Here is a 26,779-nt window from a genome sequence, read left to right as displayed (position 1 = left end):
TGCAGAAACAATATCCTGCGAAAAATTCAAGGTGCAATATTAACGTCCCATTGGCAGTGAAAACTCATGAGAAAGTTCTGGACTGCTGTGAGAAAAGTGCACTGTGTGTGAGATAGGTCACAGGTACCTCTTCTGCCAAATGAGATTGTTTATTTAAAATTTTGGCATTTTGCTGCTCCTGTTGTTCCAGCTGAACCAAACATTATTAAAGCATATGCTGTCATTGACTAAAGCACGACTACCAAATGGTATAATACTACAAGCCATAAGAAAAGCAGTACAGGAAGATAAGAGTTCATTGCCAAACCTGCTTCTGTTAATGTGTGCTTCGTCATCTGTAGTATGGCCAAAGGAAATAGATTGGGGAGTGCCTAGTTTCTAGGTTACCTTGCATGATCCATTTCTGCCCCCTTTAGAGTAATGAGGAGACAAGTGGGAATGCTTCCACTGCTGCCAAGTAGTCTTGCATATCTTGTATTGGAAATGTTGTATGTGCTTGTGGCCTGCCGTCTCAGCTATATAAGTTTTTCAAGGAATTTAGGCAAAAGATGCGTGACATGTGTAACACAATGGAAGCAGAGCAACATAAAGAAATAGAAGAATTAAAGCAATCGAGCAATTTTATTTACGAACAGTTCAAAGTAATGGCACACTAGCCAACCTGTGAACCTAAAAATGTTTTAAAATTCTACAGACACAACAGGGGGGAGGGGGGGGGGGATAGCATCCATTTCTTTTTAAACCTTGCCCTCAGCACAGGCCTTTCGCAGGGTACATACGCGCTTTATGAAAGATTCTTTACCTTTAGACACAGCACAAAAGTATCAGCAAACTTGGAACAGCAGAGATTGATAAGCAACATGATTTTAGATAACAGTGGCTTTTTCAATGACTTTGCTGCTGCTGATTTGGCCTATTCAGGAACTTGTCCTTACAAACTTGCTCAATGCAAATACATCTCTCATGTCCTTTCACTATCAGACTTCCTTCCAACAAAAGCTGTGGAGAATGACAATTGAAGCATTTTCGTGAACAGGATCTATTTTCCATAAAACTTGAGCCACATTAGTAAAATCACAGAACAAGCCAAAATTAATAAATTTAACAGAAATTTTGGGAGAATTGGCTGGTATGCAATGGCCATGCAATCGTTGAAAATTTATAAAGGGAAACGCTGCCTTCACAGCCGAATGTAAAAGGCTCAAGGAACAGATTACTGCTTTTGAGCAAAGGATAACAATCCTGAAGCAGTATGCAAAGAATAAAAACATAGAAATCAGAAGCCTTCCTTCTTCACAGCATGACAATCTTCCAACCATCCTTGAAAAAGTGGTGATGCAGTCAGTGAGCCTATTAGTGAAACTGATGTTTGCCATCGCATCGTCAGAAAACATGGAGGATGTCTAAATGTTGTTCAGTTCTGCTCACGAGCAAAGTGTGATGCGGTTGTTAAAAAAGCTTGAAAGAAATGCATGTGTTCCTCTGAGCTCAGCGTCTTTGGCTGCTCTCCAGTCTTTATCAGTGAGCATCTGTGCCCTGTGTTCAAGAAACTGCTTGGACAGGCTATCCCTTGGAAGAACGAAAAACAATGGAAATATGCGTGGACAAAGGAAGGAGAAATTCTTGTGCAAAAGTATGACTCGTCTCATGTTCTGCATATCAACACTTTCGAAGACCTAAGTAAAATGGAGTTGGCACCTATTTTTTTTTTAACTAGGTGCACGTGAAGGATGGCAACAAATTGCTTTAGCCCATACGATTTGAATGAAATAGTATGTAGCTCTAAGAAAAAACCTGCATCTCTTTTTCCCCCCCGTTTTATTTTTCCTTTTAAATTTGCAGTTTGCACGTAATAAGGGTGACAACCTTGACACTGTTTTCCTGCATCACCTTTTCATTTGAAGTTATGCTTTCCCGAAACATGGTATGGATGACAGGACAAAATATTTAAACTACTATCTGTGCTTAAGTTATACATCAAAAAGAGGTGGCATACTTATAATGACTAAAACCCACATTCAATCAGAACTAGTTGAAGATTTTACCACAACTGATGACCTCGACATACTAACTATCATTTCTAAGAAGAATATTCCTACGGTACTTTCTTGGCCGCCTAGCAGCTGTGTAAGTACTTTCCTCAAGTTCCTGGACAACTTCCTGTGCTGAGTTAATGAGAATGTGTATACACAGCCTCGCGTCGGGAGGAGACAAACATAAATATGCTATACATTACATCTGGTCATTGCAATCTAATAACTTCACTACAGTTGCAAGCTCGCTTTTAACTAGTATTGAGAAACCTGCTCACTTTGAAAACAGTCCTACAGTGTTACTTGATGTATTCATCAGCAATATTGAGTCTGATGCATTAAATGCTGGAGTTATAGGTGCCACGATAAGTGATTATCTACCTATTTTCCTAATAGCACATAAGATTGTTACCACTAATCTGAGTAAGGAAGTTGTCTTTCGTCTCTTGAAGAAGTAAATTCATAGGCTTTAGGCAAGATTCACAATTCGTTATTCCAAGTCTCATGGGAAGCAATATACAGCCAGTGCGATCCTGAAACAGCCTATGAGGAATTTGTATATTTTCAACTTCGTTGAAACAGCCTATGAGGAATTTGTCTATTTTCAACTTCGTTGAAACAGCCTAAGGAATTTGTCTATTTTCAACTTCGTCTACAAGAAATTCTTTATTACCAAAATGGTACGCACGAAGAGGGCTTGCAAGCCTTGGATTACGGAAAAATTGCTAAAACTAAATACAGTAGAATCTCGATGAAACAAACGTCTCGGGACTGCCGGAAAATTCGTATCACCCAAAACCCTCAAAAATCTGGAAATTAAGAGGGGACACAGCTATGACATGGCTGACTTGCTCAAAATTTTATATTTTCTCATTTTTTGCCCGCAATCCTAAGACCTTCCTTAATCCCATGGTGAAATATTTGGAAGAAATAATGAGTGGAATTTAAGAAAATTTCACTTCTTTAGCGTGTTGTCCTCAGAATCTGGCTTCGGGAGGTGCTATTGTGCCACTGGTCACATCGCTCTCTGTTGACGCAGTGCTGCCATCTTGATATCATCGTAAACATGCGAGATTGGAGTTACAGACAGCCACAGTGCAGCCTTTCTCCATGTAGAAATAAAAACAACAAAGCGAGCGTGAAAAGGAAAAACTTGCGTCACAATTTATTACTGCAGTCACATGGCATGCAGGGAGCGCTCCTATTAGTTGACATGAATTTGAATTGCTGGTATGCTTGCTCCACAAACATTTTGGCAGCAGCAAGCTGTACATTTCATGCATTCCGAGGCTGACATTTCAAGATCTGCTGGGTCATCTCGAGTTTCTGTCGTTGCGGCATTCTAACTGCTGCCTGATGGTGATAAGGACATGATTGGCACAAGACAAGGGAATCTGTTTACTTTTCTTGGCAGCTGCGAAGGTACTACTTCGTACCGTTTGATATGATGGGCATAAAGGTAGAGAAGCTTCAAAATGCCATTGGATGCTGAAAACGATGGATGGCACGGAATACAGAGATAAGGCTACCCATGGAAGTGAATGCCACCATTCTTACTGATGTGGCAAGACTGGGTTGCGTGCGTTTGCAGGATCTTAATAAAGTTACAAGGTGTTTGAAAATGATTGACAAATTTCATGATCATGCACAAAGCAAAAGATTTTCTTCTTCCTTTTTCTTTTTCGAGGGGGTGGAGGGAGGGTGGGAGGGTGTACACACGACGCAGAAGTCGAGGTACTCCTAAGGAGTGACCTAGGTTGCTCGGGCAACAGGAGTGCGAATGGTGCATCAGCATGGCCGCTCTGCCAGCCTGACAACAGCCAGTGCTTCTCTCTACCAGTCTACCGGTGCCAGCTCGATTGTTCGTATCATCCACCGCAGCGTGTAAAGCGGTTCGGAAGATTACAAATTTAGCAGATTGCAAGCTAATGGATGTGGGCTGGGACTTTAGATGTAGATTAAAATAAAAAAAAGCTTCTAAAAGGCAATTGCTTTAGTTGTATTATTAATGAAAAGCAATCATAATCTATATGTACTCAACAAAAAACGAAAATATTTTTATCATAAGAGTGTTGCAAGTCAAGGCCGGCCAAGACAATTGCGTGGCCAATCCAGAAGAAGATGGTGGCCTGCGACGAAGTGGCCTTTGATCCTGCTAGAACAGAATATCAGCGAGTTCTGTTCTGATTATTTTGTTAAAAGCTGTTCAACAGCTAGAATGAACTTCTGTGTAATTTTGCTATGCACGACATTTTGCATCGCTGAAACCGCTGGCGGCGAGGCTACGCACTCGACCAGCAAAGTGCGTCTCGTGAACGCACTCCGTTCAGAGTGCACTCTTCTGCGAGTACACTCCACATGCGACGTTTATATTTGGGAAAGCGCACTTAAAACTGAGTGCACTCTCCGTAAGTGCACTTAACCTGCCTGCTTGACAGGGGTATTAGCCTCTACAATACTAAAGCAGCCACTCTTACTGCAGAAGACGGTGTGTAAGCCACAAACGATGTAAAAATGAAAAAATCGTGGTGACACCACTTTCAACTTTCACACCAGCTCACTGCGACATCATGGTGTTTGATGGCATCAGCTCAGACCTAATTAATGTTTTGTCATTATGGATGAACCACATTTTATATTCTAAAAGAGTCACAGACGTAACTTGGCAAGTTTACCGAGTCACAATAATCAAAATACAAAATATTACTTGAAATGTGTACCGGTGCTGGGCTTCTGGCGCAAGATTAAAGAAATGGAACCATGACTACCATTTTTTCCTCTAATCAATCCATTACCACAAAAATATAAAAAATAATGTTTTCATTTATAAATGTATCAGTCAGCTGATTTAGTGTTTCTATCAAGCGCTAAGCTATCAGGTGCTTCATTGGTGCACATTTTAACAATTTCCTTTTCTCTCTAGTAAATGGCACCTGCAGATCACAGTCTGCCTCATATTACTTAACTGCCAGTAAATTGCCTTTAATTTGTGGTGTTTTAATAAAAGTATGTTTTATTCATACACTCATCATTCCATTGTCCTTATACTGTTGTCATGCTATCATTGTCATTTTGTCATCATCATGCATTTGCTGTCATACTGTCGTCGTGATGCCATCACGGTCTTTATGTTGTCATCATTCTACTGCGACATCTGACTCTTGCCATGCCATTGTCGTCAGCCATCACCATCACACAGTCATCGTTATACCATTGTCATCATGCCGCCGTCTGTCCTTTTACCATTGTTATCATTTCAGTAATGTCATCTCATTATCGTCGTGCCATCTTTGTCATACCACATTCGTCTATCTATTAATGTTATTCCTTGTCATCCTTCTATCCTAACCATGCTATCCTAACCTAACCTGCCAGACAGTCGCTATCGTGCATTGTAGGGGTTGAAGGACGGGACTTCGGGATGGAAAACCCTAAACTTGGGAGGGATTTATTCTACATTCTATACAGGGAGGTGAGCGTCAAGTAACAGTAGTACAGTCATTACGGGCCGGCAGCAACTCGGACGCTGCGGCCCGCGGCAAGAAGTTCGAGAGAGGTGAATCCGGGAATCAGGGCATGTCCCAGAATGCTCAGGTCTCTCTGGAAGGCTTCTTATAAACCCTTCGAGCACTGCAAGTCACGTCATGTTTGACCAATGGGAGAGTCCACTCCGATGACGCCACTTTCAGCCAATGGTAGGCGCCCGTGTCGTGGTGTCACACCTGGCGGCTTGCTGCGGTCTTTCCTCGCAGACTGGCAATGCACCTCGAACAATGAGAAGGGGAGGGCTGCACCTGCCTCATTGTCGGATGCCCACCTGCTAATCCCGGCGGCGCACGAACTTGCTGGCACGTACGCTTCTCTGGAATGCGCTTTCCTGCTTCTGCATTCCTCAATTAGCTGTGCTGCAATCCGATGTGGTCTGGGGAACTCGAAGTAATCGCAGGAACCAGCTCCATATCTAACAGCTCGTCCTCGCCCCGGTTGTTCTGAATGGCCGGTGAAATCAATTCGCTGGCCATGAGGAACGCTGAAAGAAGCTGCAGGGTACTGGGGTCGAGCCACTTTTGACGAACCTCGGGATCCTGGGCCCTGGAGAACAAACGTCAAACAAACAAAACAGCACAGCGCTGCACCACGCGTAAGCGCAGGCTCTTCACCCCTGACTCGCCAGACTATTACTGAGTCAAAATCAACCCTGATCTTTTAGTTCCCCAATTTTGACAACAGTTCCAACCACCCCTCCAAACAGCTATCCATTTCTCCTCGATTGCCGACAAGACCAGAGTACTATTGTTGTTGCAAAACAAAAGGGTCGCTGACGATGCAAACAACAAATGAAAACAGCCGAACATAACTTAAGTGGCCTAACTACACGAACAGCATGTTTCCAATCTATCGCAGTGGCGTACTTATTGCACGTAATAGTGCCACTGAACAATCTGGTCAACCTCACAAGTACGTAATCACAAGCGCACTAGCCTTGTGGTCACTAAACAAAACGCGTACTTGCGTTGTAGGCAAACTTTTCATTCACGCTTACTCACGTTTCTTTCCTGAAAGTCCTACAGGACACGTGACATAAACGAACAATTAAACTCGCGGGACTTACACACTCCGCAGAACTCTTAAAATGATGCGTCTTCTACTAACTCTTTCCACGCACGTTCACTAAAGAAGTCAGAATACACGGCTGCCCTCACACACACACTAGCAACCCAGTCATAAAGTCTGCTTCCTTCCGTCCACACAGGACACGCGCTAATGGAACTAAGAACGCTTCTCCGTGCAAATCATGCACTCACTCAAATCTACGCGCTTAACCTTACAAAATTCAAAAACGCTTAAAAGGAAAGAAGGTTAAATAACACACACGCGCGTTACCATAGGCCTTTCGACGATAACCTTGACCTTCAGGTTACTCGCACACACACAAAAAAAAAGCCTATCTACTTATTAATGAGCATCTCGCGAGACTACATGTTTACACAAACGCATCTTTCAAATCACGGAGCTTCTCAAACGAAAACACAAAGCTCAAACCTTACACATTGAAAGAAATCCTACTCTCAAATCGCGAAAACTTTCCGATGCCCAAAAATAAAACAAACTAACACGTTTTACTTCTACGGAAGGGCTCTTGGCCTCCATTTGCAAACGCTTACGTCTGACTCATACTTTGAGTCTAACCCGGGGTGGACGTGGTCTGAAAGCTACTCTGGCTGCCGAGAGACAACAAAAGGGCTGATTCACTATCAGCTCCCCCAAGACGTTACGGTCTACTGCCAATTTGCGTCCCCGCGCCCCGCTTTCAACACGAACTCGATTGACCGCGTCGCCACTCCCCACCTGGTCTCGTCCTGCCACCTTGCGTTTCTTCGAACTGCACGCTGAGCTGTGAAAAGAACTACGGAACGACGAGCAGCTTAACTGCCTCGTGCCCTTTGTCCGCGTCCGGGCAGAACATTCTTCGCGGTCCCCCTTTGACCGGTGGCTCGACCATTTTGGATGCGTCAACATCGTCCTAGACGACCGCACCTTCTTCCTCGCGCCCTGCCCTTTTGGGTTTCTCGCCATCTTTGGCGGCGCTACATTAATTACCGACTTTCGGTTTTTACCGCGCTTCTTTTTAAGGCGCTTTCTCTTTGCACTAGCCTTCATGTCGCCTTCTCGTGCCTCGTGCTGGCCGGTACACATTTCGTCGGCCCGGATCGGCCTCTTACCCGCATTGTCTGAGTGATTTACATTTAAATCTACTCTCTCTCTGCCTCGACTGGCGGACAGCTCAACCGACTCTGGCACAATGCAGCAGGCTTTACTCGAGTAAGACAACTCGCACTCTTGCGAACTGCCCTCTACTACATTGCCCAGCGCACGCTGTGAATCGGCACACAGCCCGTCGGTATCGATCGCTGTCTCACGCGCACAGTCCGAATGATTAACTGAATCATCCCTATCTAGGCCATCTAGACTGGCGGAGAGCCGCACCGATCCCTGAACAATGCAGTTGTTCTCTCGTGAGCTACGGAGCTCGCCACCCCGAGAACTATTCTCAACTGCATCGTCCAGCTCGCACTTCACTTCTGCACGCACATCTGGCTCTACATGGGTGCTCGCGTCTGGCGCGTCAACAGTACCCTTTTCCTCGCTAGCAACCTCGCTAACATAACCAGCGACGCACACACGCGGTAACTGTGCCAATTTGTTCGCAGCTGGCCTAGCTGTCTCTACAGTCATCTGTTGGCACAGCACCTCGTCGCTCTCTCTGCGGCCTTTAACGGCCTCTGTTGCCACTAAGGCATCGTTAGCAGCTAGCCTTTTCCCTTCACTTATTAATCGGCAGTCAATCTCACAGGCACTACTCTTTTCGTCGGCTTCTGGCGAAAATCCGCTAGACACTTGCTCTGTACTTCCTACAGAATTCTCAGACAGCCGTTGTCTCTGTGCCAATAACTGATCACAATATTGTATCTCTTTGATCAGTGCTGCCTTCTCTCTCTCATACTTTTCCTCTTGCTCAAGCTTACGTTGATTCTCACGTTCGCGTGCCTTCTCACGTTCGTGACGCTGACACCTAAGAGTAAGTTCTTGAAGCTCCTGCTTCCGTTCATTCTCGCGTTCTTCACGCTTAAGCTCACTCCTAAGTTCACGACGCGCTCGCAAACGTACACGACGCTCTCGCTCCCGTGGCTCCTGTATCACTTCCCAAGCAAGCTCAATGCTTTTCTCATCGTTGCCACTATCATTAATCGCCTTTATGATAGCTGGCGTTTCCATCCGTTCGTCCGCCTCAACTCCCAAATCGTCGCACACCAACAACAAGTCTAACCTCGTCAACCTTCTAAGATCCATGGCAGCTGCCCCGACAGGTGGTTAAAACTGTTTTCCTTAATTAATTTGTGCAAACACAATGCAACAAACTCCCGATTCCCAGAACTATCAAAATTGAACACACAACCTTTGAGTCTGGCGAATCATAAGGAAAAAAACCACGCGCTCACTTACGGTTGCAGCACCCTGCCATCCGGTTCGCTCGTCCGCTGTTGCCGGTTCCTCCGGACTCCCTGGGTCGAAGGCTCGCTCCTTCTTCGCTACTCCCAGTTTCTTCGGACCTCTTTCGACGAAGGCTCTCTCTTCTTCGTTCTTCCCGGTTCCTTATGATCTTTCTCGACGAAGGTTGATCCGTAGCGCTGCCACCAGCTGATGCATTCGGAGGCGATCCCACCGCTGTCAACCAGATGTAGGGTTTGGAGGACGGGACTCCGGGGATGGAAACCACAAACTTGGGAGGGATTTATTCTACATTCTATACAGGGAGGTGAGCGTCAAGTAACAGTAGTACAGTCATTACGGGCCGGCAGCAACTCGGACGCTGCGGCCCGCGGCAAGAAGTTCGAGAGAGGTGAATCCGGGAATCAGGGCATGTCCCAGAATGCTCAGGTCTCTCTGGAAGGCTTCTTATAAACCCTTCGAGCACTGCAAGTCACGTCATGTTTGACCAATGGGAGAGTCCACTCCGATGACGCCACTTTCAGCCAATGGTAGGCGCCCGTGTCGTGGTGTCACACCTGGCGGCTTGCTGCGGTCTTTCCTCGCAGACTGGCAATGCACCTCGAACAATGAGAAGGGGAGGGCTGCACCTGCCTCATTGTCGGATGCCCACCTGCTAATCCCGGCGGCGCACGAACTTGCTGGCACGTACGCTTCTCTGGAATGCGCTTTCCTGCTTCTGCATTCCTCAATTAGCTGTGCTGCAATCCGATGTGGTCTGGGGAACTCGAAGTAATCGCAGGAACCAGCTCCATATCTAACAGCATCCGTTGTCACATCGTCATCCTGATATCGTTGTAGTCGCGCCATCGTCTTCCTGCTTCGTAATCCTGTTAATGTAAGGCCCGCACGTGAAGCATTGTGCTTGGGAGAACTAGCACTGTGAGGGGGAGTGGGAGCCACCACCACAGCGACTGCAGGTGCTGCCCTTTGTACGGACCATTAGGGTGACAGAATGGGTACCAAGAGAAGGGAAGCGAAGTAGAGGACGACAGAAGACTAGGTGGTGCGACGAAATTAGGAAATTTGTGGGTACTAGTTGGAATCGGCTGGCGCAGGGAAGGGGTAATTGGAGATCGCGGGGAGAGGCCTTCGTCCTGCAGTGGACATAAAATAGGCTCATGATGATGATAATGAATCCTGTTGTCATCATACCATTGTTATCACGCCATCATGTCAACGTCCTCAGGTCGCCGTTGTCACGCTGTCATCATTATACTGTCCTCATCTCATTGTTGTCGTGTCATCATCGCTATACCACTTCTGTTGGTCCGACATCATTCCTTCTTTGTCACTGCGTTGGCTTCATACAGTCATCATCATATCGCTGTGCTCATGGGCGACCTTGGCAAGCGAGTGCCACAGCAAAGTCCGACCATATCGGCGCATGCCCCGTATAGCCGAAGCAACGAAAGTCTCAGAATGACCACTACATATGGTAAATAAATGTGGCTTCAGGAATATGATGTGTCGCTACATTGCTCGAATGCTAATCGCATTACTGCCAACAGACATTGTGAGATGAGTTCTGCCGTAATTTTTTTCATATCAAAAAAGCAAAACACTACTTAAAACAGCTCTCTAACATAAAAAATATGTTTTGGCATATGACATGAGACACACCGTAGACTGCTATACTTCATGTGCATGTGCTAATTACGGACTTTGAATGATGAGCCACATACTGTCCAAACTATTAAAGGGGTCCTGAACCACTTTTTATCAAAATGGAGAAAGGGATTTGAAGTGGAAATAGGCTATTTCAGAAATATTTTGCCGCAACAAGTACTTCAATGCATTCAGCAGAAGCGGCGTTATTGGCAATCAAACATGGACTCCACTGTGCTCCCGTTCCTTCTTCAATGCCTTGCACTGCAAAGGCTATGGCGCAGTGGGGCGCTCCCACAACGCTCCGCCTTCTAAATGTCACCGTGGTGCGCAGCTCAAACTTCATTTTGGATGTTAACGCAGACACCACGACTTCCGCCTTTGGTACTTGCGATGCGCCAAACATAAACCAAACATGGCTGTCCTCAGCGAGGCACAGTACACTTAGCCAATGGACTCGTGGCGGCCCTCCAGGGTGGCCGCGGTATCTAGGTACACCATTTAGCAGCTGTCAACGGGAATTACGAAATAAAGCGTCCAGAAGAGAGTGAGGACAGGGCCTTCTGTTGAAAAGGGGGCATTTGAAAGAAAGGTTACTTCGCGATCTACTTGCGAGCTCCATGCACCATGTATGACTGCAAAACTTGGCTGAGATGTTGACAGCAGCGTATGCTACCCGCGGACTATGTTATTTCACCAGGCCTGAGGGGCGGTTTAGAGCCTCCTTAGAAGGGTCCTAACTACCTCTCAGGCTTGGTGAAAGAAATGAAATCTGCGGATAGCATAGACTGCTGTGAATATCTCAGCCAGATTTTGCAGTCGTGCACAGCATGTGGAGCTCAAGAGCAGACAGTGAAGTCACCATTCCCTCACATGCTCTTTTCAACAGAAGCCTGCTCTTCATCAATTTCTGGACACCTTATTTTGTACAGTTGAACCTTGCAATAACGAAACTGGCGGGAAGGGTGAAAAAATTCACCTTCGCAAGAATTTCGTTGTTGCGAAACGAGACAGCACAGGTAAGTAAGGCATCACAGAACGAAACTTTGCCGTCCAAATTTCGTTGGCCTACTTTGGCAAGCACTCCTCGAGGATATAGAATTGCACTGCCAACAGTACAAAGTGCACCGCATGTGTCGATCAGCAGTGGCAGCATTGCCGTGGAGCAGTATTCTCAGTCAATTGCTTTCGGAGATACGACAACTGTGACAAGCATGTGACACCCTCTCGAGCATAACCTTCGTTATCCCCCCCCCAGGCTCTGTGGCCTGCCAGGCTCGGTGGACAACATCGGTTCATGCTGTGCTCAAGGCACCTAGGCCCCAGAACAAGAAGGAGATTCAGGGCTACCTCGGCCTCATCAACTTCTACAGGAATTTCCTGCCAAACCTGTCGGCGCACCTACAGCCACTCCATCTTCTGCTTCGATATGGTCAGCAGTGGGTCTGGAAGAAGGAGCAGGACATGGCCTTTCAGTGCAGCAAGGAACTAATAACCAAGGCTCCAGTGCTGGTACACTTCGATCCGGCCAAGCCTGTCGTCTTGACCGTAGATGCATTGCGGTATGGCATGGAGCCGTTTTGGCGCAACGGAACAAGGATGGCCAGGAACGCCCTGTGTCGTTTGCTTCTCGTCGGCTTCATGCTGCAGAGCAACGTTACAGCCAGTTGGACAAGGAAGACCTGGCCCTCATGTTTGGGGTTGAGCGCTTTCACCAGTACCTGTGGGACCAGAAGATCAAGGCGGTCATGGACCTGACAAGGCGGTTCCCATGCAGGCATCACCTCGAGTGGTACGCTGGGCCTTGAGGCTGGCAGCCTGCAACTACCAGCTGGTCTACCATTCGGGAAAGGACGTGGGACCTTCTGATGCACTGAGCCGCCTGCCCCTGCCAGAGGTGCCTGCTGCTGTTCCAGAGTCTGCTGAAGTATTCATGCTCAAGCACCGCAACCTCAGAAGAAGGATTGCTAGGCATAATAAGGAAATCGAAGATTATACTTTTACATTATGCGAACAAAATTGGGCCAACAAGTGTGACGAAATGGAGGGGAGCATGCACCTCTCCAAGACGTGGAACATCCTCCGGCACTTGTTGGACCCCGCAAGCTCGAAAACTCAATCCGGTATAAGATTGGCAAAAGCTAGGCACGCGTTCGTAGGGAACGATGATTATTTCATGAAGAAATTAATTGAGACGTTCGTGGGGGAAACATCGCGAACTCCACTACCCGACTATGGTGGAGCGCCTAACGAGGCGTTGGACGCCCCCATCACAGAAGCGGAAGTGCGAGCAGAGATTGTAAGACTCGGAACGAAATCGGCTCCAGGCCCTGACGGGGTAACGAACAAAATGCTCAGAAACTTAGACGATGATTCCATTAGTTATCTAACGAAGTACATGCAGGAATGTTGGGAAAAAGGCGAGCTCCCACAACAGTGGAAGACGGCAAGCATTATTTTAATACCAAAACCCGGGAAGCCTCCGCAATTGGAAAACTTACGGCCAATTTCCTTAACTTCATGCGTGGGGAAATTGATGGAGCACGTCGTCCAGACCAGACTGATGGGCTTCATGGAGCAGGGCGATCTGTGGCCACATGAGATGGTCGGGTTCCGACCTCAATTGTGTACGCAGGACGTCATGCTCCAAATCAAACATGATATAATAGACTCAAGGTCTAAAGATGCAAAAGCAATTCTGGGACTGGACCTCACGAAGGCTTTTGACAACGTAAAGCATGAGGCGGTCCTGGAAGGGCTGAACAAGATTAATGTTGGTACCAGGACATACCGATACATCAGGGACTTCCTGACGGGAAGAACTGCTTGCATGAGGTTCCAAACGCTGGAATCCCCCACAATTGAGCTAGGGAGTAAGGGTACGCCCCAAGGATCAGTGCTGTCTCCCCTACTCTTCAACGTGGCTATGAGAGAACTCCCCGAGCAATTGGCAAAGCTCGAGGGATTAAAATTTAGTATATATGCGGATGATATCACCCTCTGGGTCAACCGGGGAAGTGATTCAGCCGTCGAAAGCCTGCTCCAGGCCGCCACCGACATCATAGTTGGTTACGCGGCCGAGAGAGGCCTAGCATGCTCACCGCAGAAATCAGAATTGTTTATATACAATCCGAAACACTTAAGGTGCAAGGCACCGTCGGACATCAAAATTAAGGTGGCGGGTAAAGAGGTACCAATAGTCGAGCAAATTAGAATCTTGGGCCTGATTCTCCAGTCACACGGCCACAACGGCGAGACCGTCAAGAGGCTGCATAATCACGCATTACAGACCCTGAGCCTAATTAGGCGGGTGGCCAGCAAAGGCCGAGGGCTAAAGGAAAAAAATTTAATTAAGCTAACACAGGCGTACATATTCAGCCGGGTGAGCTATGCAACGCCATATCTCGATTTGAAAGTGGTGGAAAGAGAAAAGATTGATTCTCCAATGAGAAAATGCGTAAAACGAGCGCTGGGACTGCCCATGTGTACATCAACAGAGAGACTGATGGCTCAAGGAGTGCACAACACATGGGCAGAACTGGCGGAAGCGGTGCGAACCTCTCAAATTGAGAGACTTAGCACCACGAAGACAGGAAGAGCCATATTGGCCAAAGTTGGAATAAATCCGGACAGAGGCCCCACCCAAAAGGTGGAAGTAGATAGGGAAGTTAGAAAAAATCTGATTATCCCCCCTCTGCCAAAAAACATGCACCCGGAAGATAACAAAGACAGGAGGCATAAACGAGCCGAAGCATTAAAAATTAGATTCGGTAATATCTCGGAGCATGAGGTGGCCTATGTAGACGCGGCGGGAGGTAGCGGCAGTTTTACGGTGGCAACGGCAGTCAGCGGCCGGGGTATTCCCGTGACCGCTGTCACTCTGCGCGGGCGCAACATAGAAGTTGCCGAGGAAATTGCGATCGCATTAGCTTGCGCTGGAACGGACGCGAAATTTGTGATCAGTGACAGCAAAACTGCCATACAAAATTTTAGCAAGGGAAGGATCTCGCCCTTAGCGGCCAGAATCCTAGGCCAGAGAAAGCTAGACAGAAAAATTCACATAATTTGGACTCCGGCGCACGAAGCCGTCCCCGGCAACGAGGCGGCCCACGAGCTGGCTCGAGATCTCTACCGCCGAGCCGCTACGGGGCCCCTCGATGACCGAGGGAGCGGAGAGCGCATGCTAAAATATGGGGAGATCACGCAGCATTATAGATTGGCTCGTAGACTGGTATCCCCGCCAGACCCAAAATTAAACAACAGACAAGCAGTCACATGGAGACGACTACAAACTTATACATATCCGCACCCGGTTATGGCGAACCACATGTTCCCCGAGGCCAGGAGCGATAAGTGTAATCTTTGTGGGGCGAGAGGGACCCTCGACCACATAATATGGGAATGTCCGTACTCTCCCGGGGGAACGCACAAAATAGGTAGCAGAGACACCTGGGAGACCCTGCTGCGCAGCTCGGACTCTGAGCTCCAGCTCCGGCTCGTCCAACTGGCTGAAGAGGCTGCTGGGACCCAAGACCTCCCAGCCTGCATCTGAGGCGGCGGCACTCGCCCCCTGACCTGCGTGTCAGGGGGTGGGTAGATCACCTTCTCCGTTGGACATTAAAGTTTATTCTATCTATCTATCAAGCACGCATACTGGGAGGTACTCTCCAGATTTGCGGTGCCGCAGGCGACCAGCCGAGACCCAGTCCTGTCCCAGGTGGTCAAGGCGGTGTCCCGTGGGGAGGAGTTGGTTCAGTGGGCCTATAGCCACAAGGCCACTGAGCTGGGCCTGCAGCAGGGCTGCCTACTGTGGGGTTCCAGGGTGGTGATCACACAATGTCTCCGGTCCAGGGTCCTGCAGTTGCTGCACGCAGGTCATCCTGGCGTGGAAAAGACAAAGATGGTGGCCCGGTCCCACGTTAAGTGGTCTGGCTTGGACCAGGACATCGCTTACATGGTGCAGAACTGCCAAGTCTGCCAGGAGCATCAGCAGGCGTTACGTCATGTAGAAATCACCCCCTGGCCGTTCCCACAGAGACCCTGGTCCCACCTGCATGTGTATTTTGGGGGGCCCTTCAAGGGCCATTACTTCCTGGTGGTGGTGGATGCCTTCTCGAAGTGGGTGGAAGTTCTACCTGTCACCACTCCATCAGTAGGCGCGATCATTGCGGCGCTGCGACAGGTCTTCGCTGCCCAGGAGTTGCCGGATGTCATTGTGTCCAACAATGGTCCCGTTTTTGCCAGTACAGAGTACCTTGCCTGGCTGACGAAGAACGGAATCCGCCGGATGATGGTTCCGCCATATCACCTTGCTTCAAATGGTGCAGCCGAGCAGGTCATGCAGACCATCAAGGGAAAGTTCAAGAAGAGCCAAGCTGGGGATTTCCAGACGCAGGTTGCCCGGGTACTGCTCCAGTACCAGACCATGCCCCACGATGTCATTGGCTGTGCCCCCAGTGAGCTCCTGCTGGGTCAGATGGTCAAGACACCCTTGGACGTGTTGCATCCTGACCTCCGGTCCACAGCGCTTCTGAAACAGCTGAAGCAGAAGCTGCCTGCTGACCGAAGGTGCTGTCCCGGGCCTTTGCCAGAGTCGGGAGCTGCAGTCTTCACCAGGTCCGTTCTGGCCCACCCTGGTCTGCCAGGCAGGTTGTATCTCCTGCCAGCACCTCATCGCTGCTCGTCCATACGCAGGACAGAACCACACGGCACCGGCATGCCGACCATGATAGGCCTCGCCTCGGGACTTGGCTTGCACCCTCGACTGCCACTTCAGAAGTCCAGCCCACAAAGAGACCAACGGCAACACCAGCTGCTGCCAGTGAAGCACCGCCCCCCTCGGATGCGGCAAGCATTGCCAGTTGTGTGGCACCCATTGAGCCGGTGTGAAGTCCAGTGCCACTCTCAAGGCCAGTCAAACAGACCCTTCGGACGAAGCGAGGCTGGCTCAGGCAGCACCCGGTGTTGCCACACCTGGCCTGTCAACACCGGTGCCCAGACGAAGTACTCGACCGCAGAGGCCACCGGATCATTACTCGCCTGGTTAACAGGCGCCGTCGACCTGGCTGGGACGGTGGCGGAGCCTCGACCAGGCGTGAACTTATGTTTTTTATAAATTGCGCCTGGGCATATTTTGTTTGTATTGAACAAACAAACTGGCGGTAAGGGGTGTGACAAGCATGTGACGCCCCTTCGGGCATAATCTTCGTTGGCCTGCTAGGCTCGTTGGGCAACATTGGTTACCGCACCAAATAAACACCGACGAGCACAGCTGCTCGTGGTTAGTCATTGTTCACCCCCACCACGCTGAAGAGCGTCACTCTGACAGGGTGCCTCGAGCCCTCCCTCGTTCACGAAACTGAGAAGATTGTGACAACAACTTTTGCAAGATTTTGCATAACTCAGCACTGGATACAGAGCAACGGCACTCCACGCATGCAGCAGCATTTCTTCAGTGCATGCTGCCTGTAGGTGCTGATGTGTCCGCTGCCTGATGTGCTAATGTGCACTCATTGAGCGAGACGTGTTCATGTTGACCTGTGCATGCATGGCACCATGCTTGTTAATTTAGTTGAAACATGTTGGTGGGCTAGTGTGTTTGAATCCATGATAGAATGTGTGAGCGCAACTGAACGAGGATGTAGAAGAAAAAAAACACACAGAGACAGCGCTGTCTCTGTGCGTGTGTTTCTTTCTACGTCCACATTTAGTTGTGCTTACACATTATATCATTGTTAATTTAGTTAGTAAGTGAATGTTTACAAGTTCATACGGCTGATAAAACTACTATCCTTACTTCGTATAGCTATCTAATAATTTGCTATCGCAACTGGTGCTTCGCCTTTCGGGTGAAACTCTGAGTTTTATTTTTTCTGAAAAGAATTTGAAGGTGGGACACATATCACGATGTGTGTGGGTGCAGTGTGGTGCTGACACTACGATGATGACGATGACGCAGAATGCTGGTGCATGTGCACTAACAAAAATTTGTCAAGGATGAAGTTGCCGCAAAGCTGCAGCATGCGGCTCATGAGAATCAGAACCAATCAGCACCCTCCAAACGAAGCAGAAGAAAAAGAAGCAGTGAGCATTTAAGGAGAAGCCGGCGATCACGGAAGATATGGCAGGAGATGGAAGGTGGCATCCAGTGTTCGGGGGTAGTGGCCACTTGAGCTCTCAGCCTGTGGTTGCAACAGGCTTTCACCTGGATGCAGGTGTTTCATCTAGTCCCTTCCGAGGCCTGCGGCTGGTGAATGCTGTAAGGGTGTCCAACCCCAGGCCTGGCTGGCATCTCCAATACCTCAACCAAGCTTCTCAACAGGCTTCCTCAACAGGCTACCTCAAATGGCTTCCACCTGGACACAGGCACCTCATCTAGTCCCTTCCGAAGCCTGCGGCTGGTGAATGCCGTAAGGGTGCCCAACCCAGGCGTGCCCGGCGTCTCTAGTACCTGAACCAAGCTCTGGCCAGTGAACATCGACAGGGCATCCAGCTGTTGCCGAAATACACAAGGATCGACGCAGTGCTGAGCTCAATATCTAAGACATGCTCCAATCTACTTTTTGAGTGCTCATCACCCTGACTGTACATTGTGCCCACTTCACTGGTGAACGCTCTTCGTGGACCTTGAACACTTGCATGCACTAGAACTTTCTTTCTTGAGCGAGAAGAAAGGCAGTTAACCAAGGGGCCCGATTTTTATTAATAATATCATGAGAAGCCAACAAACAAAGACATCAAGGACAACATAGGGTAAATTACTTGTACTTACTAATTAATTAAAGAAATGATAAATTAATGGCAGTAAAAGTGGACAAAAAACAGCTTGCCGCAGAGGGGAACGATCCCACGTCTTCGCATTACACATGCGATGCTCTAACCAAATGAGCTACTGCGGCGCTGTTTTCCCATTCACCTTCTTTGGTTTTTATGCTTTACTACTAGAACTAACCTTGGGAATGTTAGCTAGCGCCACCACTCAAAACCTTGGCAGTGGATGTGGAACATCCTTTCTGCAGCAGGTGTCACGAGTATGTGATCTTTTTTGGGTGAAGGCAACTGGCCAATAAACCCACACATGCTACCTGAAGGCATCAATGTTGCCAGATTCGAGACCATCATTATGTAATGAACAAGACGAAAGGGGGGTAACCAATGGGCCCGATTTTTATTAATCATATCATGAGAAGCCAACAAACAAAGACATCAAGGAAAGGACAACATAGGGGAAATTAATTGTACTTACTAATTAATTAAAGACATGATAAATTAATGGCAATGAAAGTGGATGAAAAAACAACTTGCCACAAGTGGGAAACGACCATTACTTTACCATTTCTTTAATTCAATCAGTAAGTACAAGTAATTTCCCCTATGTTGTCCTTGGTGTCTTTGGTCGTTGGCTTCTCATGATATAACTTTCTTTCTTGTGTGTTTTCCATTTGCTTGTCCTGTGTGCTTTAAATATAGCTTGTTTGCCGTGTGCCTTTACAAGTGGCTTCATCGTTTCCAATGACTTTTATCATCGTGTTTTTATTTATTTAAATAACCTGAACTCGAAGCCACACAGCTTCGTGACACGCATACATCTTGAGACACTTCCGATTGAAATTGTGCTGCCAGCTTGAAAAAAATGCGCAAAATGTTTTATTAAAACAAGTGGGAAGGTACATGATTGGATATTTTTGCTCAATATGTGACTATTTTCCTCAAGTATAGTTTTTTTTTAATTTTTTCCAGTAACATCCAAATCAGAAAAGGAGAGGCCCACCTGAAAAGTGGAGAAGGCCAGGTACTCCAAAATTTCAGTTCTGTCAGCAGTTTTGTCCACTTCTTCATCAACCCTGTCGAGTGCCTCTTGCATCCACAATACTGTATGGTAGTGGTCTTCATTGTTATATGACTGCCTGCCCAGTTCAAAGCAGTCACCCGCTGTTGATAGGGAAATTTGAAGGCATAAAGTATAGCCAGAACACTGTAGAAAGAAGTATACTATGATTATAAGCAATGTTGAGTAAACATCGTCATCATCTCTGGAAGCAGCGTATTTAGTCCACTTATAGACAAAAACACTCAATGTATCTCTAATTAACGTCTGTCCTATGTCAACCCGACTCATCCTACACCTACAAATTTGATTTCATCAACTCATCTCCAAACCACCTCCAATTAACCTCCAACTGCATTTCATCTGCTCTGTCATCCATTCTGCTACTCTAACAGGCCTCTGTCTATTTGTTATATTGCAGTTTTATATGCTTCAAGAAGCAGACCTGTTGGGTAGCATGCTATAAATGGGCATCTGCAAAGGGGATTTCAAACAAAAAAATTTGGGCAACAATTATATAGCTAAGCTGTTAAGACTATATTTTTGTAGTCACATGAGCCCCTCCAAACTTACTCAAAAAATTCAGTGTATTCTATGGAAGCATTCTAAAGAAATTAATAAATTTTGCTACTTCAAAAATTTTGCAAGGTCAAATTTCTAATTAACAATCTTTTATGATTGACCATATACTTCTAAATTATGACACAAAGTGCACTATAATGGCAGTCATTTATGAAAATATAGCCAAACACTTCCTGACCTATGTACAGTGCTCAGAGATTCACGCATGATACTACTTAGACAACATGGTGGCCGGCACTTGTAGTGCCAATGATCAGCACTGAGTAACTGCTTGGGGGCCAAATGCAGTCCCCAAGCGTCACGAATACACACACCATTATCCTATACCACAATGCATTAGCCAGTTTCCCCATCACTCACCGATGGCACGAGTGCCGGCATAGTGCGCTACCGATATTGTGTTTGAATCGCTAAGCTCTGTACACATACCTGGCAATAGCTTGCACAATAGATATTTAAGATGTGCTTGTAGCTCAGCTACTGCTACTATGCCTTTTAGAAAAATTCTTGCAGTAGAATGTTCCTCACACAGTGCGTTAGAACTGTCAGTAGAGAACGAAATTTTTATGTGAAGGTGGTTTAGGGCAGGGTGTCAAACAGGGAAGGCGAAACAGTCGAGTTTCCTCCTATCTTGTCTGAGTTCTGTACCGATTTGACAGAATAAAAAATCTCGATAGTTTGCAAACCAGTTCGCAGCAGTTCCCACCACCGACACTGACGTGCCCCATGATGCATGCAACACAACGTCTCCTTTGCATACATAAGTTTTTGTCAAGAAGAGGCAGAAGTGGACTTACAGGCACGTGGTAAAGAGCAACTGATGTCTTTACATGAATATAAAGCATAGAAATTTATAATTATATAGGTAGGGCAAGCTTGCACACAAAATTTGGCTTTTTAGGCGGTAGCATCGCTGCCGTGTACGCCAGCTGGTACGGCACCTGAACATGTCAGACCCTGCACTACTCTTTTTTCACATTATTTTTAATCCTGATCCTTACCAAAGCTGCAGATAGTAAAGTTAAATATTTAACGAGTGGTTGAAACATGTGAAATTTGGTATTTATTTTGTAAACAAGACGTTCATGATGATAACTGAATTACTATGTGATTTTTTTCCTACTGAAATGAGACATCAAAATTTAGAGGTAAAACAGTGCATGCTTTCAAAAACTGTTGTGAATACATAAAAAAATAAAAAAATGATAAAATAATCATAACATAAAGCACACGCACAGATTTGACAAGTGACAAATATTTAAAAAAATAAATTATGTAAACTAGTCTTAGACATTTTGAAAAACCCCTTATTTTCTATGCATACTGCAATGTCTGGAAAGCAATACTGGACCAGGATGAATTATTATTCAACTGTGATGCTCTCTTTATGAAAAACCTGTATAGACAGGTGGATGTCATTTGACCCTTTCATAAAATTTTCTCCACCTCATAAGCTTCCGCAAACTGATTTGCCATATTCAGTGTCCCAGTGCTTCAAGTTGTCAATTATTTTGCCCTCACTCTGTGATCTGCTACCCTCCCAGTTAGCTCAGATGGTAGAGCGACCACCCTAGAAAGGTGTTGGTTTCGGATTCGAATCTCGGACCAGGACGAATTTTTCTTCAACAGCGAATCTTTGTTTCTGAGAAACCCATGTGGGTTACCTTTGCAGCTTCGTGCTACAAGACAGGGGGATGTCCTTTTTGTCTTTCAAAGCCTGTCCTTTGTTAACTTGGGCACAACCGTGATTCATGTGGGACAGACACTCGATGCTCTTAGGAGGCTGCGCATGCAACATGCAAGAATTCCAGTTTGGGGTCAGTTCACGTTGAGTTCCAATCGAAATTCTCGTTCAGGCATTTTTCTTGGCTGAGGTTAGAGTTCAGTTCAGTTCAGTTCAGTTTGTTTATTCAGACATACATTGCCTGGGTTGAAAGGACTAAAAGGCAGATGAGCTCTGCCTGACTAAGGTCCCTCCACCCATGCATTTGCTCAGAAGCAGTGAGAATAAAAAAAAGGAAAAACAATGGCTTTGTACATTAAAGCGCCACAAAAAGATTTTCATGAACAGAGGTAATATCGTGATTAGGCATTTTAAATTGGGTAACGGAATCTCACAATAATGCAACGGCAACAACCCATAAGAAGCACAAACGCGTACATAAATGGCAACATATTAAAAAGTACAAGGTTTGTGCAAGCGTTATACAAAATGTAACATAATTCCTAACAATGTATAACTGTTAGAAAACGCAGCAGAACACAGAGGTTATAGAACAATAAAAAGGTTTTTTTTTTAAACTCAAGAACTTATTTAGGACAGAGCACCAGACAGTAAGTAAATTGTAACATTTTTCTTTAAACTGTGGATAGAAGTACAGTTTTCAATAAGTTCGTGGATATGACTATTGTTGCGGAGAAAGTTCGGTATAAGGTAGAGCAATGTTTGATTACCGTAAATGGTTCTGAATAACGGTATTCTAAATCGCTCGTGTCGGAGATCATAGGGAACATTAGTAGGGTAGCACTGAGCCATATAACCAGTCAATTGATTTCCAATTTCCTTGCGAATATACAAGGCGAGCTTCAGATTAAAAAGTTGGTTAACAGTAAGCAATTTAAGCTTTATAAAATATGGCGCAGTGTGTTCAGTTGGTTCCAGATTTTCTATGCAGCGAACAGCTCTCTTTTGTTCACTTCAACATCCTGGTTTCAGGCCTCTCTCTTTCATTTTCAACAGCAAACAGGAAGCGCATAGTTTCATGAAAACATGGTCAATACCAGGTGTTTTGAGTTATACTGCTCTATTTAATCTGAGACTTGGGAAAAATGCTCATAAGCATTACTACTGAATTCCGACTGAGCAAAATTATGTGAATAATACTATTTATATAATAATATATAATAATGATAATTAACGTAGTAATATAATAATAATAAAAAGCAAAAATGGAATCCAAGCACTAAAGCATGATTTCACAGAATGGCCCACATGCACACTTGTGGCATGTTCTCATGCTGCCAAGAACCAACTAATGCACAGCAGTTATAAGATAGACCGAGCTAAGTACTTACTTTGTCTACATCATGTCTATAGCGAAAAAAGCACCCATTTACACTAAACCAGTACAGTGTTTGCAATGACACATTCAAGTTTTCACTTTTCCCACGTGTGATCAAAGAATGGAATCTCCTCCACTCAGACATAGTTTCCTTTCCGTCACTTTCATTGTTCATCAACCTACTAGAGACATCGAACACAGAAGACGCCACTCAACACACCCACATATCTTAACTGTAATACTTATTTCTGTGCGTGGAATTTCTGCATTTCAAGCCCCAAACTGGTCACTTCTTTGCGGTTATCTGTTAGCTGTATAACTTCTCTAAACTTACACGGGTCATTTATTCGCTATTTTTTATATAAATTCTAGTAATACTATAATTCTTACTGAGCGATATTGTTATACCAACCAAAAGTATTGCATTTCACATTGTCATTGGTGATTTCTGCAGTAGTTAAGGAAGCTTTTTCTCTTTTCTTTCTTTTTTTTACTGTACCATGTAGCATGACTTGTCTGTTTCTTTTTGTAAAACTGTGCCCCCCTGCTTTGGTCTCACTGAGACTGGCAGTACTACAAATAAAATGAAATAAATTTCAAATCAGCACTAAACTCCTCATCTTACCAAGCCCACAAATGCTTGGGCATGTTACAAAACAGTGCTGCTTACTGGGTGAGCTGGAATTACATACTGCAGCGGGATGCACATTTAAGAGAGGGACAGAGCAAGGCCCAGAAATAAACAAACGGGAGTGCTTCTGACAACTGACGTTTATTGAAACATTCCATGTTCACGCACACATGCACGCATGCGCACACACACACACCACTGTACAGCGATGTGATGTGTCCTATCTTACTGACGAGCTAAAAAGCAAATTTCTTTTTCCTTTAACAGAACAGAATAGTGTGCTGACACACTTGGCTCCTTCGCTGATTATGGCTTTCACCTCTATAATTACACATGTGCATTTATTTTTATGGTAGCGGGTCATGCAGCAGTTTGAAAACGAAGTTCAGTGTTTGACGGAAGCCCGTCTGGTCGGGATGAAACATGGTTAAAAGGGTAAACGAAAACCCGGGGCACCGAAACGTTTTCTTTTTTTTTCAATCTTTATTTGGTCGGCGAAATGCCCCGGGTCTTTGTTTACCCTTTTAACCAGTTTGAAAACAGCGATGAGCGACCACAGTCATCGCAATGTATTGGCAGCCTTGACCCGGGCTGAAAATTTTACGAATCTTCTGGAATTGCTTTGCTCCCTCATGTTAACCCACAAACCACTAGTTGACAACACCTTGCTATTTCTCGATCTTTGAATAACATTTAATGACAAACATGCATATTGGTCTTTTCATCCCTGAAATAACAAATTACTCCTGCCATAGAATTATTCACACCTAAAATTGGTTAAGCGAGCTACTGCTGACCTATGTTTTGCAAATGCTGTTCAAAAGTCCTGTTGTCATGCCGCCAAGACAAGTCTACGAGAACAGGCAGGTTGTCTAAAGCCGGCAGGCTATCCAGAGCAGGTGCTCATCTCAGTCGCAAGCAACGTCGTAAAGAAAGTGCGGAACCCAGGTGACATCCCTACGAACGCATTCAGGAACAAGCAGAAGCTGGTGATAATTCCGCACATACATACATGTAGGATATTGCCAGCATGATGAGTGTGAAGGTGGCATTTTCGGCACCGAAGAAGCTAAACCGCCAATGTTGGCTAACTTACCCTGACTACAAAAAAGCAGAGAGGGTGCCCAACGTGCACTACAAACAATTTGTGCCCTGCACAGGATTGGTCTACAGTATACCACTGTCATGTGGCGTAAACTATGCACCAGCCCGTCTGGCATGTCTAAATGACTGGCTAAGAGAGAACAAACAAAATGTTGCATTTCACAGAGATGGGAACCTGTCAATATAATGCAATGACTAGTTGCTCACCGCTGTTTTTAAACTGCCGCATAATGAGCCACTGTAAAGATAAATGCACGCATGAAATTACAGAAGTGAAAGCCATAATCAGCAAAGGGGCCAAGTGTTTCAGCACACCATCCGATCGCTTGATGGAAAAGAAATTTGCTTTTTAACTTGCGAGTGAGACAGGACGCACCAGGTGGTTGTACGATGACGTATACAGGGTGTCTGATCTAACTTGTGCCAAAATGGAAAAATATGCGAGTAGCAAACAGTTGTTTTGTTTTGACTCTGGGCAACATTGTCCAGGATGAAAAGCACCGGCTACATCGCTCATTGGCAAAAAAAAATAATTGGTACGTGTGCACAGTAGTGAAAAGCGCCTCTCAGATGAAAGTATGTGCTGCAAAGGAAGTCACGAGACCTTCGCTGCTGTGAGAGCCAATCAGTCATCAGATGACAAGAATTGCAGCTTCCGCACTGCTTTTGTACAGAATAGAAACAGGATTTACCCATTCATACAGTAAATACTAGCGTGCTAACATAGTAACCATTTGTTTATTGTTTTCTTGATACTCTCTATAATTTGACATTCGGTTAATTTGAGATTTTTTTTTGGTTTCATGAAATCTGAATAACCGAGGTTTTACTGTATATGTGAACATGGAATGTTTCAAAAAACTTCAGTTGTTAGAAGCACTCACATTTGTTTCATTTTGAGCCTTACTCTGTCCACGTTTTAAAAGTGCACCCCACCAAAGTTTACAAAAAAAATACATTTTTAAATTAGCTAGTGTAACTACATGGTGGCAAGCAGTGCAAAAATTAGGCGGTGGAAAGGAGTGAATGACACATAGAGCATGCAAACAATGTCAAGTTGAAGACATGCAACAATCTGGCCCTGAACTGCCACTCTTGTGGGTGCAAGTTTTTCACTCAAGTGTACACCATTAGAAAGCATGTACAGTGAAACCTCATTAAACCGTACCCACTTAACCCTTTGAAGGTTTTTGCCGTACATGTACGGCGGCGGTTTTCTGTCCCGCAAGGTCTTTGCTGTACGGATACGGTTTTGACCCTCCGTTTGAAATTTCGCGCCATAATGACGATGCATGCTTACTGGGAGGTGCCGCCACCTCTTAGGACTTGCAAGAAGCGTTTGATATTTGTGCTACCTTCTTGGGGAGGTAAACAGAACTGATTTCTAGCTTCAGCGCGTCGCGCAGACTGTGGCAACACCCTTTTGCGGTTTCGGTTTCGCCGCGTGATCGCAACGGAGGTGCGCGAAACGTCATTTTTTTCTTTGTCTGCACTCTCTTGCAGAGGCGGTGGAAGTTGATTTCTATCTTGATTGGCGCTGCTCTTAGCTTGTTTATAACTGCCGCTCGCGAGGTGTTCTCGCTCTCAGCGGCAACGCGCTTTCGCGGTTTCAGTTCCTACACGTGATTGCAACGGAGGCACGCGAAATGTAATTTTTCTCTGTGTCGGCACGCTATCGCAGGGGCGGCGGAAGTTGATTTCTATCTTGATTGGCACTGCTCTTAGCTTGTTTATCACCGCCGCTCGCGAGGTATTCTCGCTCTCTGCGGCAGCGCGCTTACGTGAGAGGGTGCCTCAGACCTCTGCCCAAGGTAGCCGCACGCAGAGAAGATGTCATGTGTGCGCCAACACAACTCGTCGTTTCAAGAGAAGAACATACACG

General features: G+C 46.0%; 1 protein-coding gene across 3 annotated transcripts in view; it reads right to left on the bottom strand.

The window, feature by feature from the left end:
- PH4alphaEFB (prolyl 4-hydroxylase subunit alpha-1) overlaps positions 1-26,779 on the bottom strand; it is a 116,582-nt gene that overhangs the window by 68,852 nt on the left and 20,951 nt on the right. For all 3 annotated transcript variants that reach the window (XM_065451156.2, XM_065451158.2, XM_065451157.2), the window contains exon 5: positions 19,462-19,622. In XM_065451156.2, coding sequence (XP_065307228.1) covers positions 19,462-19,622 — 161 coding nt within the window. The remainder of the gene's footprint in view (positions 1-19,461; positions 19,623-26,779) is intronic.

This window comes from Dermacentor albipictus, chromosome 1 (assembly GCF_038994185.2).
Source record: "Dermacentor albipictus isolate Rhodes 1998 colony chromosome 1, USDA_Dalb.pri_finalv2, whole genome shotgun sequence".
NCBI lineage: Eukaryota > Metazoa > Arthropoda > Arachnida > Ixodida > Ixodidae > Dermacentor > Dermacentor albipictus.
Note: the sequence above shows the minus strand (reverse complement) of the source record. Positions and strands in the feature narration are given on the sequence as shown.